The sequence below is a fragment of the Onychostruthus taczanowskii genome, unplaced genomic scaffold (genome assembly GCF_017590055.1).
Source record: "Onychostruthus taczanowskii isolate IOZ18803 unplaced genomic scaffold, ASM1759005v1 scaffold19, whole genome shotgun sequence".
Taxonomy (NCBI): domain Eukaryota; kingdom Metazoa; phylum Chordata; class Aves; order Passeriformes; family Passeridae; genus Onychostruthus; species Onychostruthus taczanowskii.
The window spans coordinates 13,939,115-13,956,194 of NW_024499128.1; the positions used below are offsets into that span (position 1 = coordinate 13,939,115).

Below are 17,080 nucleotides of genomic sequence, written 5' to 3' on the forward strand. Positions count from 1 at the left end.
TGATCTCTTGGCACATGAAGCAATAACTATATTTCTTTTGATTTAATAAAAATAAAAGTAATGCTGCTTTCCATTCCTGCCTTTTTTTAGCTGTAGCTGACAGCCTACTAGTACCATCAACCCTTATTTTATACAAGCAGTAATGGATCCTTATCTAATGAATTTTCTGTGATAATTAGGATTGGCATTTTCCTGTGCTCGGTTCTGACACTGTTGGGGCTCACAGGGATGCTTAAATAGGATAACACTGCTTTAGTAAGGAGTGTAATGAAACAAGTCATGGAAGGAATAAACCAATGCAGAAAAATAGATATGTGTGCATATACATACATATGTGTGTATATATAAAAGCATACAAATCTATGGAATTTACCGTTTCAACATGTTATTTTATCCTTCCTTAAGTTCTTGATAATAGAAGCTATATGAAGCAAATGTGGCTTTAAAACAAAAAAAGTCTGTCCTTTCAGAAAGTCTGAGAAACAGTAGTCTGAATAACATGAAATCCTTTGACCTGTTTTTCATACCTCAGATTACTCTGATGTGTTGTGGCTTCTTTTGGGGTGTGGGTTGGGGGTGGTATTGTGAGGGCAGATGGACATGACAGGCGTAGTCTTCCAGTTTATCAGCATCCTTTTTAAAGTGTTGTCACCAATACTGGGAACAGTGAAGTGACTTTTGGAATAGGAGTGCTAAAACATTTTTCTGATCTCAGTTCCTGACAGAACAGTTCAGTTCTAATCTGCGATCATTTTCCATTGTTTCTTTTTCTGCCATCAGCCTTGTTGACCATTTCAGAATGCTACAATGACATTTCTAGCATGCAGTTGCTTCTATGCAAATGCTACATTTTTAGCTGCACACATATCAAACTGCTTATGAGAGTATTGTGAGTTGGAGTTTTGAGGAACTTGGGTCTCATTCTGCAAAAATGACTTTATCAACTGTTCAGTAGTGGCGAAAAGTCATTAGATGTTTTGCAGTCAGCTAAATTGATAGTCCTATGCAACTGGCTAAAAGCATTAAATCTGACATGTCTCCTAAAAAGACTTATGTGCTATGGGTTTCTTTATGTGGTTGGATTATGAAGCATTTGTTAGTAGCTATCAACTGAAGACCTGTCAGCCTGGTTGAAACAGGTTTGATGATTTGGCTGATGTTTGGGTCTTGTATGGTGTCTACTTTGAGTGGTCATTTGTTTCTTTAGAGTGTCAATAAGTAAAGAAGTATTTTTCCTTCTGATAGTTAATGTAGTTTACCTGATAATGAGTTGTTGCCATTTTCCAAGAAGAACAGTCAACTGTATATTAATTAAGTTGTATGCTTGAATTCTTCAAACTTCAGAGAAGGTGAATTTTGAGTGGCTTGATTGAAATATGTATGCAAACTTTCTGGAGGTTTTCTAGCCTTTGAGTGGGTTAAAAATGTTGTTTAATGTCCTACCTTTACCTTAATAATTGAAGCAGTTACTGTATTTGTATGAAATGGTTTATAATTGCTATATAATGTATAGTGTAAACTTTATACCACTTTGTAGGGTTTAAAGCAACTTAATTGCTATTATTTTCTGAAAATCTGTGCATATTGTTTGTTGATAGGGAAGACAACAAATCATCTTAATATACAAAGTAAATTTGAGTTGATTTTCCAGCTTTTCAGTAGACTTTCTTAGTCCATCTTGTGCAACTAAGAAACTAGTTACTCTGTGGGTTCATGATTCTATATTGCAAAAATACGTTATGGTGCAGACTGCAGAGTATTCATTGTGAAAGATTAGCTGATTTAACATCTCAAAGTAAAGATGTCTTTATATGCATCAGTGCTTCTAGAAAGCCTGGGTGTTTGTAACTTCATTGCACAGTTTTGGTTGAAAAAATGTCTTTAACAATAATTTTTGATCAGCTTGTGTTCATTACTGTTTATGTATATATTTTGCAGAACTAGAGTGATGTTAGAAGAGGAGGAGGCAGGGAAAGTTTCTGGTGATCACATTCAGTGTAGTTAAAGTACATAATTTGAAAGTGATGAATTTTGGTGGGCAGTACTGCTTATGGAAGGCTGAGCCTCATGCTGTAATATCATCAGGCTCCAAAAATTTTTGACAGTGCCTAGGCCTGATGTCAAGTTGATTCATTATTTAGACACACTGCCTGCTGCTCTTGGTAGATATTGGCTCTGTCCATCTCTGGAACTGCTTGCTTGGCTGTCTTGCTGCAGTGCAGGAACATCTGAACATCTCTCTCCTCTCCTTAGAAAGTACAATGAAGCTTTGTTTTCTTCTGACAGTGCTATATGGAAGCTGCTTTTAACCTTGGTCTAACTTCAGTTTTTATTGAGGAATAATTTTATCCCTTAAGTGCAAACTCTGGATCAGGATTTCATCTTGACTTCATCTTTCATGCTTTAACAAATCTTTTACTCTCTTTGGTGTTCTGCTTGACTAACGGTAGTACACTATTTGTCTTTACAGAGATAACTACAGTGTTTTAAGTGCCATTACCCTAGAAAAATAAGTTAGGCCTTTCCTATGTGGCTGTTTCTAGAGCACTTAAGTGGTATACTAGAGATTGCAGGATAGGGCAGTCTTATTGTATATATGTGGTGATTTGGTAGATAGATTAAATATAGTTTGGGTAATGACAAATTGACACAGTGTATCTGTGCAACAATTTTATTTTTAGGACTTTGATCTGTGTCAGTAGATCTGACATTATCTTGTAGATCACACATTATCTTGTGCTTTTGAAATAAAACTTTAAAATAAATGAACCAGCTACATCTGAATTGAATCTGACTTGGAAAGGCAGGCAAGCATGTAAAGCTTCTAGCATATTAGGTAAGTGTATTGTGTGTAAGGTAAGACAATTTCTGCCATTTAATAAACATACTGCATAAGAAGTAATAATGTTGAGTATATTCTTCTTTCTCAGTAAATTGTCATCTGTCATTCAATGTAGAGACTGTAGAAACTTGTAAATATGTCACATTTCATTATACATGGCTTCTGCTTGTAGCACTTCCTTAATTAGCTTCCTTGTATAGCAGTATGTGTGAATTTCAGATGTTAATCTTGATGTCCTGCCATACCGTGTCTTGTTTTCCAGTCAGATGCAAATATTGTGTTTGTTCATTCAAAATATGTTTTAATAGAAATACCATTATTCTATAAGTAGTGATGGGTATCCCTTCAAGCTAAAGAGGTTCCTGCATGCAGCCATTTACGTGTTAAATCATGCCACGGTAAGATACCACATATAGACTTTAAAAATTAACTTTAGAGGATAGGAAGGTTTCTAGTAAATAACAGAAACAGGGAACAGGCTATTTCTTCACTGGCTTGCCTCCACAGTCTTTTCTTTCACAGTGAATCATTAATTCTCTAACTGTTTTAAAAAAACCTGTGTGTATCTTATCATCAGAGTGTGTATTGTCAATGTATTTGTCAGCATCAAAGCATATTTGCATTGAAGTGGAGAATCATGCTTCAGGCACAGCCTACAGTCTGAAGAGTGAGGAATGTTTGTACTAATTATGAGACTTTATGGAATTTCTTTTATGTGGAGATACAGTTGACTTTTTTTTAAAATTTCATCTTTCAGCTGGTCAGTATTGGTTCTTCCTATAACTATGGCAATGAAGATCAGGCTGAATTTCTGTGTGTTGTCTCAAAGGAATTGCATAACACTCCTTACGGCACAACCAGTGAACCCAGTGAAAAAGCAAAGGTGAGTTACTAGACATTGGACTAAAGAAATGGTGTTGAATTGCGTGGGCTTCACAAGTCGTGATAGATCTACCTCTGTTCTAGACTATTATTTCATTGTCCTTTTTTCCCCCTTGTTCAGGACTAATAATGATTCCCTGTCCATTGTATGAGGGACTGTAAATGGTACAGTCAGCATGCATTTGTTATGCATGCCTGAATTATTTAAATACAATACTCTGTACTTTTTCAGTACCTATTTTTTTTTCAGGTATTGGCAGATACTTGCTCTTTACAGCTGAGAAGCTAGGTTTTGTTTATGGTACGTTTGAATGACACTGGTTCAGTTAAAAACTTTTTCTTGCTTGACTTCTGCTGAAGAAATCTTACTGTTGAGAATGGAACTCGAAAGATATTATCTCTGTAAAACAGTCGTGTGCAATATGTTATAAAATGAGGGTACTTGTTAAGGGTTCTACCAAGTTTACCTTTTGTAACCAACTTTACGAAAAGATTGTAATGGGCACAGAGTCTTAGTATTTCACTCAGTTGTATTTCAGAATTTGTACAAAGGAAAACGTAAAACCGGAGCTGACAAACCGTAAGGCAGAACGGTTCTGTAATGTGTGTTCAGTGTCGTGAATAGTGAACAGCTTTTATCATTCTGTTGCTGCTTTGTATCAGGAGATGACTACAGACAGACTGCATGCACCTGTAGTTGTCTTAAAAGCTTTTGATTTCTCTTACGTAGATTGAAAATAATTGCTAAATCATCAAAGCTTGCTTTTTCAAAAATCACATTCAAAGAAATTGATTTTGAAATAATGCTAACAATGGGTCTGAGTCTTGGTACTGAGGCCTCAAATAGATAAAACTTCATTACTTTCTATGCTTTTTAGCATGCTTATGCAGCTACACATATGGAATAATTTTTATAATTTGAACTATAGAAATACTCTTAAGCTGTATGTTGGATTCCTAGTGAAATGAGTAATTTATGTTCATCCCTGTTGAGATAAAACTTCCAAAGAGTTGTAAAGGATTAATGTAGTTGGGGATAAACAGTGAGACTGGGTAAGCCTGTCTTACACTTTCAAAACCCTAGTTAAGATCTGCTTTGCCAGGATGCTTGAAGAAGACTTTGAAAGTTGACATGTTAGAGGTGTGTGGTAACAATCTAGGGCTGAGATATCTACCTGAAATAAAATGTGGAATTCTAGAGCCTCATAAAAATCTTCAGGTAATTTTAGAAGTTGCTAGAGTTACATTGCATGCATGCTTAATGTAATAGAAAATATGGGTCAAAAATAAGTGTTAAAGATGAAAACCAAAAGCTAGTTGAGGCTGCATTACCACTGTGTAAATGGAGTAGCGCTAAGAGAGGCTGTCTTCATTAGTGTGCTGATTGGTCATTGTTTCAGAGAAGAGAGCAGAGCATCACTTGACCACTGTGATGAATAGGAATTACTGTTGATTTTGATTGGAAGGTCCCTCCTTTTGTCCTGGAAGAGTTAAGCTGTTCCTAGCAATTAATAGGCAATACTTGAAGAATAATTCTAATATATATTAAGTTTCTAAAATATCATATTTTTGTATATAGGTATATGTTGTAACTGGGAAAAAAAGGAAAAATAATTTAATTTTTTTTCTTGAGAGGTTTCTGACAGCTGTGTTCAGGAGTCTTGACTTTGGGAGATGTTGTCTCCATAGTTCCCTCTTAGCAAGCATTATCCTCTAGCCTTGCTAGCGTCTGAGCTGGTCTTCATGAAGTTCATATGATTGAAATTCTGGCATCCACTTTTATGTACAGAATAATATGTTCATGTACTGGGACTGACTTATAAGAAACTCCTCCTATTAGTTTCACAGCAGATTGAGTTAGAGAAAAAATCCCCATATACCTGCCACTATGTATTTTTCATTGACAAGTACTTCAGTTTTAGTTAATAGTCCTGGATTTTCAGAATGGGAAAAGGTATCTTCTGATAGCTATCTAATCATGCTTCACCTTCATTCCTTCTTAGGAACTTTTTTCTTGTATTTTCTTTTTTTAGTTAATAACATAATAAGTTAGTAGACAACTTCTGTGTAACCTTCTAATTCACCTAAACAAAAGAAATCCATCTTAAATGGTTCCGCTGGCTTTTACTGGTAGCCATGGCACAACCAAAACATAACCTGTATTCCCACAAGCAGTATTCTCTTTCAAACCACTTTATGGACCTGACCGTTGACCTCTATCTGCTGACTTCAGGATATTTGGAAGAGGAAATTGTCATGAAATCTGTTACATTCCTTCTTGAAATGGTCAGCTGTCCTACTTTTTTATACAAAGAGTGGAGGTCCCAGGTAAAAGTAAATAAATGTCATTGCCACATGCTTCAGGTGTAAGTGGAATGTGCTTTGTTGCAGCTCTGACTCACTTGCAATCTCTTCTTTTCCCTTCCTTCTTCTATACGTGCTGCATGCTGCATGACACTCAGAGTGAGGATGAAGAAACGGATTACGATATGAATGACTCAGATTAAGTGTAAATGTCATGGTGAGCACTAGCTGCCCTAGGATTTTAACCAGATTCTTTTCTGCCCCATCCAATTCCCACCCCCACTAGTGCTGTCCTTCAGCTAGTCCTGGTGGTGTGTGTGTGTTTGTGATTATAGTTGTTGCATGGTTGGCAAAGGTAGAATTTGTGTTCTGGATATTGCTTCTTTGACAGAATAATTAGTGTTGCTTTTATAAACTGTATTGTGAGTAGTAACTTTAAAGCTTTGCTGAGAAAGAAAGTTCTTAATGTAGATTCTGAGGCCAGAATTGCTTTTAATTCATTAATTTCTTTTTTATTTTATGTGCACCATCTTTTCTGCCAGATAGGTTTTAGCATGTAGAGGCATGTGTTACAAACTTACTGTATACATTTTCAGGAAATGTCTGATTTGGCAATAATTTAACAAACTTGATTGAAGTGCAGCTTAGTCCAAAGGTGGTCTTAACTGATAATTTTGAAACTAAGGATTTTTTCAGTAAAGATGTGGCAAATATAAGTAAATAATGTGTATTTATCACAGGAAACAACTATGGGGAGGGATTCTTTCTGCTGTAGTTTGACATCTGATTGAAGATCAAGTTACATTAAAAGTCACAAGTGGAAGAGCACAAAAAAAGCTGCATCTGAATAAACAACTTAGGCACTTTTCCTAATGTGTCTTTAAGTACTACTCATACTTGTTTCACTCTCTGGTTTCTAGAAGATAACATACCATTCAATGTTCAGTGGTATGGTGTGGATGGTCACTTGAGCATGTATAAATTGAAGATATTTACCATTGCATGAGATTAAACTTCAGCTTCTCACCTATACATCTGAACTTCTTAGCTGTAAAGCAACCTTAGCACTTATGTCTGAAGTTTGGACCATGCTCTCAGGCACATGGTGTGGTTTTTGAGGTTGCCATTTGCTAGGCCAGGATCATCACTTAATGATTCTTGTGGGTCCCTTCCAGCTCAGGATATGCTTTGATTCTATGAAGTCACTGCACATGGCTGAAAAAGAACTACATTATTTTCTGAAATGATGCTAACAGAAGCTACCGCTAGGGTAGTGTAAAGCCTTTTGCCAGGTCTTCAGGAATGGCTGAAAGGAATCAATCAAATCTGAAGCTTTATTGAAACAAAGTAAACTGGCACTTTGCTGGAATTTAATGTAATATTCTTCAGGTGCCTGGGAGGCAAACAGTCCTTAAAACACATTTCTAGCAGTAGCAGCTTTATTTTGGGTGGGAAGAAATAGTTTTCATATTCTGCTTGCCTAAGAAACAATCACAGTCAGGCCCCTAGAATATGAGAGTTCATTCAGCAGTGTTTAGAATTTTTAAGCCAGCTTTGGATCTGGTGTACCTATAGGGAAAATAAAACAGAAATATGAAAATAAGGAAAATCCTCTATACAGCAGATCTGTACTACAGTTGATACAATCCCCAGCATCAGTACAGACTGAGTGATTTATGGATTTACAGCAGCATTGCAGAAGACTTGGGGATACTGGTGGGTGAAAACCTGAATTTGAGCCAGCAGTACTTGAAGACTAGAAAGCCAGTTATCCAGGACTGCAACAAAAGATGCATGGCCAGCAGGTTGAGGGAAGTGAGTCTCCCCCTCAACTGTATTCTCATGAAATCCCATGTGGAATGCTGCATCCAGCTCTGGGATTCCCAGTGCAAGACCTGTGAGAGTGGGTCCAGAGGAGAGACACGAAAATGGCCTGCAGGCTAGAACACCTCTCCTGTGAAGACAGGCTGAGACAGTTGGGATTGTTAGGCCTGGAGAAGAGAGCCCCACGGCCGATGTTACTGCATTTCCAATGCTTAAAAAGCTTATGAGAAAGATGAAAAAATACTTTTTTACCAGGGCTCATGGTGACAGGACAAGGGGTGAGGTTTTTAAGCTGAAAGAGGCTAGCTCTAGATTGGATATAATGATGAGCATATTCTTTACCATTAAAGTGGTGAGACACCTGGCACAGGTTGTCCAGAGAAGCTGTGGTTGCTCCATCACTGGCAGTGTCCAAGGCCGTGTTGGACAGGGTTTGGAGCAGCCTGGGACAGTGGAAGGTGTCCTTGCTCATGACAGGGGTTTGAATGAGATGATCTTTAGGATCCCTTCTAACCGAACCCACTCTTGTGATTCTATGATTACTCTTTCAGTAGAGGTGAAGGTTGTAGAAGAAGCATCAAGAAAAGTGTGTTAAAATATTGCCTGATGGAATAGAATTTTCTGCTTTATGTTGGGATTACTGGTTCAGTAAAGTGTGCAAAGTTCAGTGTCCAGATCTGGCTCAGCTTTATCTTACTGCATGTGTTCCTGATGCTACAGAAAATAGTTCTAAGGCTATTCATCTTGCAAGTACTCTTCCAGGAATGAACGAACTTAAATACTTCATATTAAATCATAAATATTAACAAAATTAATAGATCCAGTATTATTTTCTAGTTGCACAGGTATTTGTTTCAGCTTTGTTTTTGTCTCTGTTGGATATGATTTTACTTACTGAGTCTGTTTGCTGCATCAGACTGTTCTATCCTTTATTCTGGGTGTCTACTCCAGCACTTTGTTCTCTGCTCTGACCAACAGCAAATACTTGGGGAAGGAGTTTAAGTATGAAGTATTTATGATATCTGCTCCTGATATATTTCCCCACCTTCCAGTAAAACTCAGTCTGTGAATTTTGTCTACAAGCCTTCATCCAGAACATTTTATGGAAGCTGCAATGACATTGTAATACCATGAGTTGGTATCAGTGGCACTATCTTCTGTAAGTTTATCTAGTCCCTTTGGCATGTATTACACAAGCAGTTGCTGAGTAATTTACAGAGCCTGGTTCTTCCCCACAGAATTCACTTATCTCTTTCCTGCAGTTTCATATGAATGCTTTTTGCTTAGTACACATAGTCATGTGTAACATTCATGAATTACCTTCATGAAATAAGAGGTGTTTGCTTCTAAAATGTACCTTAAGCATGATAATGACCAGTGGAAAACGTCCTTCTGTATTTTGGAAATTTTTCAAAGTGGTTGTGCTGACATCTGGCTTCATAACTTCAAAACAATAATGCTGAATTTGAAATGAAAAAGAGCTTTGTATGCACAAAGCTAGATCCAGGTGTAGGAGGGAGTACAGTGAGCAAGTGATAAAGTGGATTTTTAATTTTTTGAGCTAACACCACACTGCCTCTGAAGTGTCCCTGAGCTACACAAATGGTAATGGGTGTTTCATGAACTCCAGCCCTTAAAAAATCCCATGGACTTGGGCAAGGCAGGTGAGACCTTGCTTGACTTCAGTCACTATGAAAGACATAATAGCCATTTTAACAATATTAAAAGGAAACCAAATATCTCAGATGTTAAAATTTAAAACCATACTTGAAACTGTTGTGTGAATCAGCTGCCAGCCTTTACCCTACAAGCAGAGATTGAAGTGTTTGTGTGTGCTGGCAGATTCTGTGGGCTGGAATGTGCTACTGAGTGTTTGTTGTAACATCAGGCTACACAAAGATCATAATAGAAGGAAAATCCATCTTGAGGGCAGCTCTGCCATTGTCAAGGGATTGTGCCTTTGCTTTCTTTTGAAAGCTTTTGAAATAAAGAGCCCTTCCCAATACTAAGAAAATTATAAAGGAGCAAAAGAAAATGAAGTATCATAAGACTTTTACTTACAGATTAACATTCTTAAGTACTTATGCTCAGTACGTTTGAAGCTTTAATTAATGCTTTGTTTGCCTTTTGTCATGATTGGTTCTACAGCCTGCTGACGCAGTTCTAGAGTACTATGCAGCCCAACAGTTTACCTCATTGTTGCTGGTTGTGATTCAGTTTAGAACAGCAACATTAAAATATAGTTGCTTGAACAGTCAGTCCTAAGACTTGGATCCTTTCCTTCTCTGGAGGAGGCAAAATAAACTGAAACAGAAAAGGATAAAAAATAGTAAAACTGGAAGTAAAATGTATGTTGTTGATTTAAATCTTGCCAGGTTGTACTTGACCTTTAAAAACTTGCATCGACGCGCACCCAGTGTGACATTTCTGCACATTTTGATTTGCTAGTTCATGTTTTCAGTACTAATTTATGGAACACAATTTGCATCTGAAACTTCAGAAGTTAAGGACATTTTTCTGGAACAGGAAAAATTAAGATTAAATTCAGTTAGTTCCTAGTAAAGTACCAAGGTTAATATACCCCGTAGGACCTCAGGATAATTCAGTTAGTTCCTAGTAAAGTACCAAGGTTAATATACCAAGGTTAACATACTTCCGAACTAGGTTGAGGTGCAATGGCTTTTTGCAATTGCCAACTCTGAAGTCTTATTAATGTATTAATGATTTATATTAATGATACTCAATTCCTAGCAGTGTTTTACACCTGTTTTAATGGTATTTGATAGTAGACATTGTACATATCAATCTGGTTTTTTTCAATTTTGAAGCACAGATCCTAGGAATTTCCTCGAACCAGGTCCCTGACACATTACCAGTTACTTAAAGTAGTCATTATGTTGCTCTTTGATCTCCATGCTTTAGGAATGACATTGAGCTAATTTTCATTTATAGAATTTTTATTGGTCTATTTCAGATTTTGCAAGAACGAGGTTCCAGGATGTGAAGACAATATTGAACGGTGACAATTTTTTTCTTGTATTCGAAGATGCAGTGAATTGTCACACTGAAGAGGCTTGGCTGCAAAAGAAAAAATCTGATTTAGACAATTTTCTGTTGATCTGGGTTCAACCATATTTGCCTATAAGCTGGTGTCAACTTCTGGAAGTATTGCAAGATTACATAATGGGAATAGATGGTGTGGGAGTGTGTGTTAAGTTTTGGTTGTAGTGCATGGTTGTGCTCTCTTGTTGGCTTATTGACACTGGTCATTTGAAAAGAAATGACCATGCACTCATATTTTCCTTGGAGACATGTAGCACTTAATGTCTGGTGCTGGATGACCCAATGTTGATCAGTTTGGAGACCTTTTCCTACTAATCATTGTAAACCTTAAAAGGACAATGTAATTGGTGCTACACACACACACTTACACACACACACGCACACACAAATGTTACAGCCCAGAAACGCAAGTATTTGGGCATACGTTGTTTCAGAATCAGTGTCAGCCCCAGTTGACTGTATTATACTGCACATTCCTTATGGTTCTGTGACATAATCTATTATGTAATAACAGCCTAGGAGAACAACTGAAACTAGCATGTGTAAGTTACACAACAGAGAAAAGGTTTCTCTGAAGGGTGTATATATTGACTGGATGTATAGCTTATTTTAATACCCAAAGGGAAAACTAAACTCAGAGAAAATGGCCTTCCTCTGGTGTTCCCTCTGTTAAAACAGTCTCCTGCAAAAGTTACGCTCCAGTCCTGGTCACATGCTTGAAAGTGGAATCAAAATTCACTTAAAATGACCAACTGAACATTCTGTTTCTTTGGAGGTGTTTGTACTCATATGTGTGTTTGTGCTTCTATAAAATGCTTATAAGCATTGAACTGTGTGGATTAGAGTAGAGATTTTTCTAGAGCTGGAGGTTTTACAGAAATACAGCTGGCTAGTCCTAAGTCCCTGTCTCTATGACTTGGATTAAAATCAACCTTAGTGTGAACATAAACTCATCCAGTTGAAAAACCTGATTACTTTGGGTATTCAGGATCCCTGTAATCAACCTTTCTATACAGTTTCAGCTATGCAGTTAAGAACAGTGTTTGAACAGAATGTGGTGCAGCTTTGTTAGTTTGTCCTTGTTAAAGGCTAATACACAAGACACACACTATGTTTTGAGCAAAATCTTCAGCACATCTTTAAAACACTTAATGAAATGGACAGTATAAAACTTGGCTTCAGTGACTCATGGAACCAGTGGAAGGGAGTTTGAAAAAGCTACAAGATGGTTTTAAATTCTAAAGACATTACAGTTTTCATTCTAAGTAATTTCAGAATTCATGCATATACTGTAGGTAATCCTTTACACAAAAGCCTGATTTTCAAACACCCAGGGTCTACTTTTTTTATTATTATTTTATTTTTTAAAGGACTTAGACATTGATAAAAGTTTGGCAAAACAATTTGTAAGAAACATTTCTACTAAACAGATTAAGCAATGGGCTAAATGTTTTGTCCGTGTGCCTAATGCTTGAAAGGATTTGTAATGCATTTTGTGACTTGGATGTGGTCTGCACAGGAAGCTGCTGGCCCCTCCACAACACATACAATTTTTGTCTTTTTTTAAGAAGTTATGACTGAATTTAATTTACTAAAACTGTAATTGTGTAGGGGAAAATGTTTATACTTTTATACTTTTTTAGGTACCCATATTTTATCAGCTGAAATTGAGCACAGAGATGTCCCCTAAATAGTGACGGATTATCTTGTGTATCTGAAAATAAGCATAACAATTGTCTGTGTTAATTGTATATTAAAACATTTCCTCTGCTGCAGTAGTCACTGTGTTTTTAAGCAGTATGACTCAACCAAAATCTCTGAGCTCCCCGGCTCATTGCAGCCAGTTGCAGCCAACCATGTTACTTGTTGTTTTCTCGATGTGCTCTACAGAGTAATTCAGCATTGATCTAAGTGGATTTTAATGCCTAAAATACCAGTTTTACAGTGATCCTTCTGAATCAGCATTTCTGTTGCCTCTCTTAGTAAACCCAAAAAGGACAGACTATTTAATAAAGTGAAATTTTACTGAATGACATCAGCAAAGCATGAATAACAAACTGAGCAAACTGAACAAATTTAGAGTATGTGTAAGAGTGGTTTTTTCTAAGTATGGGGGCTTTTCCCCACTGGAATATTTTCAGTTTTAAAACCTACTTCTATGCTGAGATTACCTGCAGTTTAGTTTACATTGTATCCCTGCTGTAGCTAATTTTAGGGAAATGAGTGTTTAATAATTTTTTGCACTTTGTTTCCAATATCTCATGAAGATTTTAAGAAGGAAAGAAAAGAGAGAACTTTAGTGGGCAGGTACTTTGTAAATTTTTTAAAATACATTGTTGTTTGAGGCCACCTGAACTAACTACTTTCCTGTTCTTGCTATTGTCATTATTGCTTTAATTTTTGTGATCATGCAAGGCTTTCAGATAGATGGAAATGCTCTCTTCAGCTTTTTTCAAGGCATTAAGAATTTATCCCTAAATAAGTTTTGTTTCTTTTTGTTTGACTATTGCAGTTTCAAATAAAGTTAGTGACAGTAACCAGGTAATTACATTAGAGTCCAATCTGCATTACCAGGCTTTGCAAACATTGCTTCATCTGTTAAGATCTTGCAAGAAGGAAGTAATGTACCTGTACAGTTAAAACTGGATTCCTTTGTTCTTTTTCTGCCATTTGGAGAGTACCTACCTGAGAATTGCCTTGACTGTGCAGAGCTGAGGGGTTCCCTATCAGGCTGGAACTGCAAAGCTGTACTGCAAACCCCTTGGACTTAACTCTGGACATACACAGCTCCTCTGTTGTTAAATCAGAACAGTATTCCAGGTTAAAACTTTAGATCCTGAGCTTGAAAAGACCATAGCAGAAGGAATAAAGCAGGAAGGGAAAGAGATGAAATTCCTTAAAGACATTTACATGACAAACTTCTTGCAAAACTTGTTTAAAAACAGAAGTTCAAATTTGCTATAGCAATTTCTTGCTTTGAGTTAGGAGACAGCGTATTGTTTGCCTTAGGTTTTCTCAGAGGCTATTTTTTCCTTTGTTGCAGATGGCATTTTTATATTACATGCTTTTGACTTCTTTAAGCGGCAAGTGAATCAGAATTTCTCTGCAATGAACAAGTAGTTCTGAGGCCTCGAAGACACTAATGTCACATGGTCCATAATAACTATCCAAACGTACAGTCTGACTCAGCTGCTCCCAGCCCAAAGGTTACCTGGGATTTTGTCCTACTTACTGTGGGATTTCCATGGATTACAGTTAATTGCATGTTTTTAATCCCAAAGTAATTTAATTGTGTGTCAAAGACTTGATTGAATTTAGAAGTTTTTTTTGATTCTTTACTAAAGTTTCCATCGTCACAATCATATACTCATAACAGTTGGAAAATGTACTGTGTTTTTTTCAAACTCAGATCTCTTGTAATGATAAAAGTTCCTTTCATCCTGCATTGTTGCATTAGGAGAAGATATTTCTTAAAAAATGAAGCTCAGTGAATCCATCTGACTGTTTTGAGCTTTTCTTTAGACACTAGCTGTATAGCTCCATTTCTAGCAATGTGAATGCACCATTATAATTGATTAGAAACAGGACTGTTTCCTGCAGATTCAAAAATTGAATCGATCTCCTCTTTTTCTGAGAGAGGGGTATTTTTGGGATTTTTTTCAGGAGAAAAATGAAAACTGGCAGATTAAACAAAAGATAACTTGGTTGCAGGCGTACAACCAAGGGAACAAGTCTGCTGACAACAACTGTTATCAGAAAAGTGCTTCTCATAACACAACGCTGTTCTGTGAATGTCTGTTGAAGTTGTTGAGAGTTGTCAGTCTCTGTTTAAGCTGTAGAGAGATCCCAGCAGCAAATTAACACACATTAGTCACAAATCTTTATTAATATTACAAAAATGAACTTGGAGGGCAAAAATGCAATAGTATCTGGTTCAGTGGAATTAAATAGAATCTGGATTATAGTTACCCAGATATACTGGAATGTATTCCTTGGGAAGTACTGGGAGAAGAGTGAAGTTGTCCTGGGCTTTTTGGGGAAGATGGTAGTCAAATTAAAGCCTGACGTCTGGGGATTTGTTCCCTTAATATGTGATAAAATCAGAAAGTGCCATTCTCCTGTTTTTATTCTCTCTCTCGCCATATCAAAAGTTTCAATTTTTTCAAATTAACTTTTTCAATCAGCCCTTGAACTGTGGGGCTTTTGAAAAGAGATGAAATTTTGTTATGCCTTTAATAGTGTCTGTTATCTTAAGAGAGTAGGGGTAAAACCTGTGTGGACATCAGAGAAGTGTCTTTTCTAACACAACCGTTTTGAAATACTTTAGCCTAAGGGTGATGCCTGTTCCTTCATTGTTATTTAGACTGCAGCTATCTCCAGTTTTGAGGACAGTCTTGGGATCTTACGTGGGGCTTTGTCTAGAATTATTGATTCTTTAAATAGTATGAATATTCAGTTTAAAAATCATGAAATGTGGAAGGCTCTCTGAACTCAGTGTCATGCAAGTTTTCTTTTGTTTCAAGAAAAATCAGGAGCTGTCTTTAAAGGCTTCTTAATGAACAGCAGCTTTAAAGGGCTAAAAAGATCGTATTGTCCAGTTTGCCTAGATGACTGTCAAAAGGAACTCTTTCCATTTTCAGAGCAGAAATGCTAAGGGCTAAAATGCTTTCCAGGGCTAATTTGACATTCCAAATACATACAATATCTAAAAAACAACTAGTCCATTTTCCTGTCAACTCATGGACTCTAAAATAATTTTTACGAATGTCTGAACCAATTGCAGATGTAAGTATTCCTATGTGGCTTGGATTTTCACTACCCACATTGGATAAGGGCACACTAGAGAAGGCAGTACACTTGCCCTCCACTTTATTATTACCTTTGCTGAAATCTAATGACATTTATGAACAGCACTGGCAAGAGAGAAGCTTTGGGGAAGATTCTGCCCCAGGAAATTGTCACAGAATATTTCTTTGCAACTTAGTTGACCTTTACTTTAGTGATGTCTACCAAGGCATAAACTTCTCAGAAGTTCAGTGAGTAGATACTGCTGCCAATATAGCTTTCTGGAGGCATGAGAGGGTTCTCTTCAGGATGTTATGTCTTAATAAGTACTATAATGAGAGAAACTTTTAAAAATTTTGTTACTTTGGGGGTGAGTGGAAGAGGTTCTGTGACAGTGCTCTCCTCACCTTAGAAAGCTGAGCCTAAATTTTGACCTGAGACCTGCTGTGATTTTGAGGCCTCGTCATCTGAAATGAATAAAGAGTAAAAGTGTTTGTTATGTACATGATTCTTGCTACTTTTGAAGATTTTCCAAAAGCTTATTGCACAACTTTACTCACATTAACTTGGCTCATGTGTACTTGCTAGAATGAAGCAAGTGCTAAGGCACTCTTAAAAGGAATATTACCAACCTCTCTACTGGAACTGAAACAAGATCACCAAACTGAAGGAGTATCAAATGGCAGCTTTTTCCACCTGCTTCTGCCCTTATCCTTACCTCAACTTAGCTATGAGAAATCTACTTCCTATGCACTCTTTAGGATCACCTACCCAATTCAACAAATGTTCTTTTTTTTAACCTTTTCCTCCGAATCACTGGTCTCAAAATTAGTTGTGCATCAGCTGTTTGTGCTTATACCCAAGTGGCCATACTTGCAACATGTTATTTCCTGGATAGTGGATTAGCAATAACACTTTATTTTGTGCCAATTCATTATGTCTGAAGTGTTCTTACTGCAGCAAAAATTGAGTTATGATTTGGTTTTAATGCATTTGAATTAACCAAAACTCATAGCACAGACACAGACAAAAAACTGAATTCAGGGAAATTTCCCTGAAAAAAATCTGCTAGGGCTTCCCAAACAATTTGAAGATGGTTACTGTTAACCATCACTTTCACAACAAACAAACGAAATGTGTATGGGTATTTTTTAACTTCCTTTTCATAACACTAGTGTATTGTAAACTGCATGGAATAAACCTGTTTTTTCCCTTTTAAAGTGTGATGTCTTACATCTGTCTTTTCTAAATGCATTAATTGATATTCATAGTGTCATATCCTGTGATAATTCCTAGTTTAGCACTTCAGATGTAAAATGCAATTGCATATTTGTGCAGTGATTCAAAGCATAACGCTTTCTCCTTTGTAAAGGAGAAGTA

The 17,080-nt window shown here is 36.7% G+C and overlaps 1 protein-coding gene across 3 annotated transcripts in view; it reads left to right on the plus strand.

Moving 5' to 3' along the window:
* KCTD5 (potassium channel tetramerization domain containing 5) overlaps positions 1-16,920 on the plus strand; it is a 31,137-nt gene extending 14,217 nt beyond the window's left edge. For 2 of the 3 annotated variants that reach the window (XM_041401910.1, XM_041401911.1), the window contains 2 exons: positions 3,600-3,725; positions 10,827-16,920. In XM_041401910.1, the coding sequence (XP_041257844.1) occupies positions 3,600-3,725; positions 10,827-10,856 (156 nt within the window). In that variant the 3' untranslated portion in view covers positions 10,857-16,920. Of the gene's footprint in view, positions 1-3,599; positions 3,726-6,186; positions 6,246-10,826 lie in introns of all 3 variants that reach the window. The other variant, XM_041401909.1, reaches the window with a different exon arrangement.
* Positions 16,921-17,080: the final 160 nt, after the last annotated feature.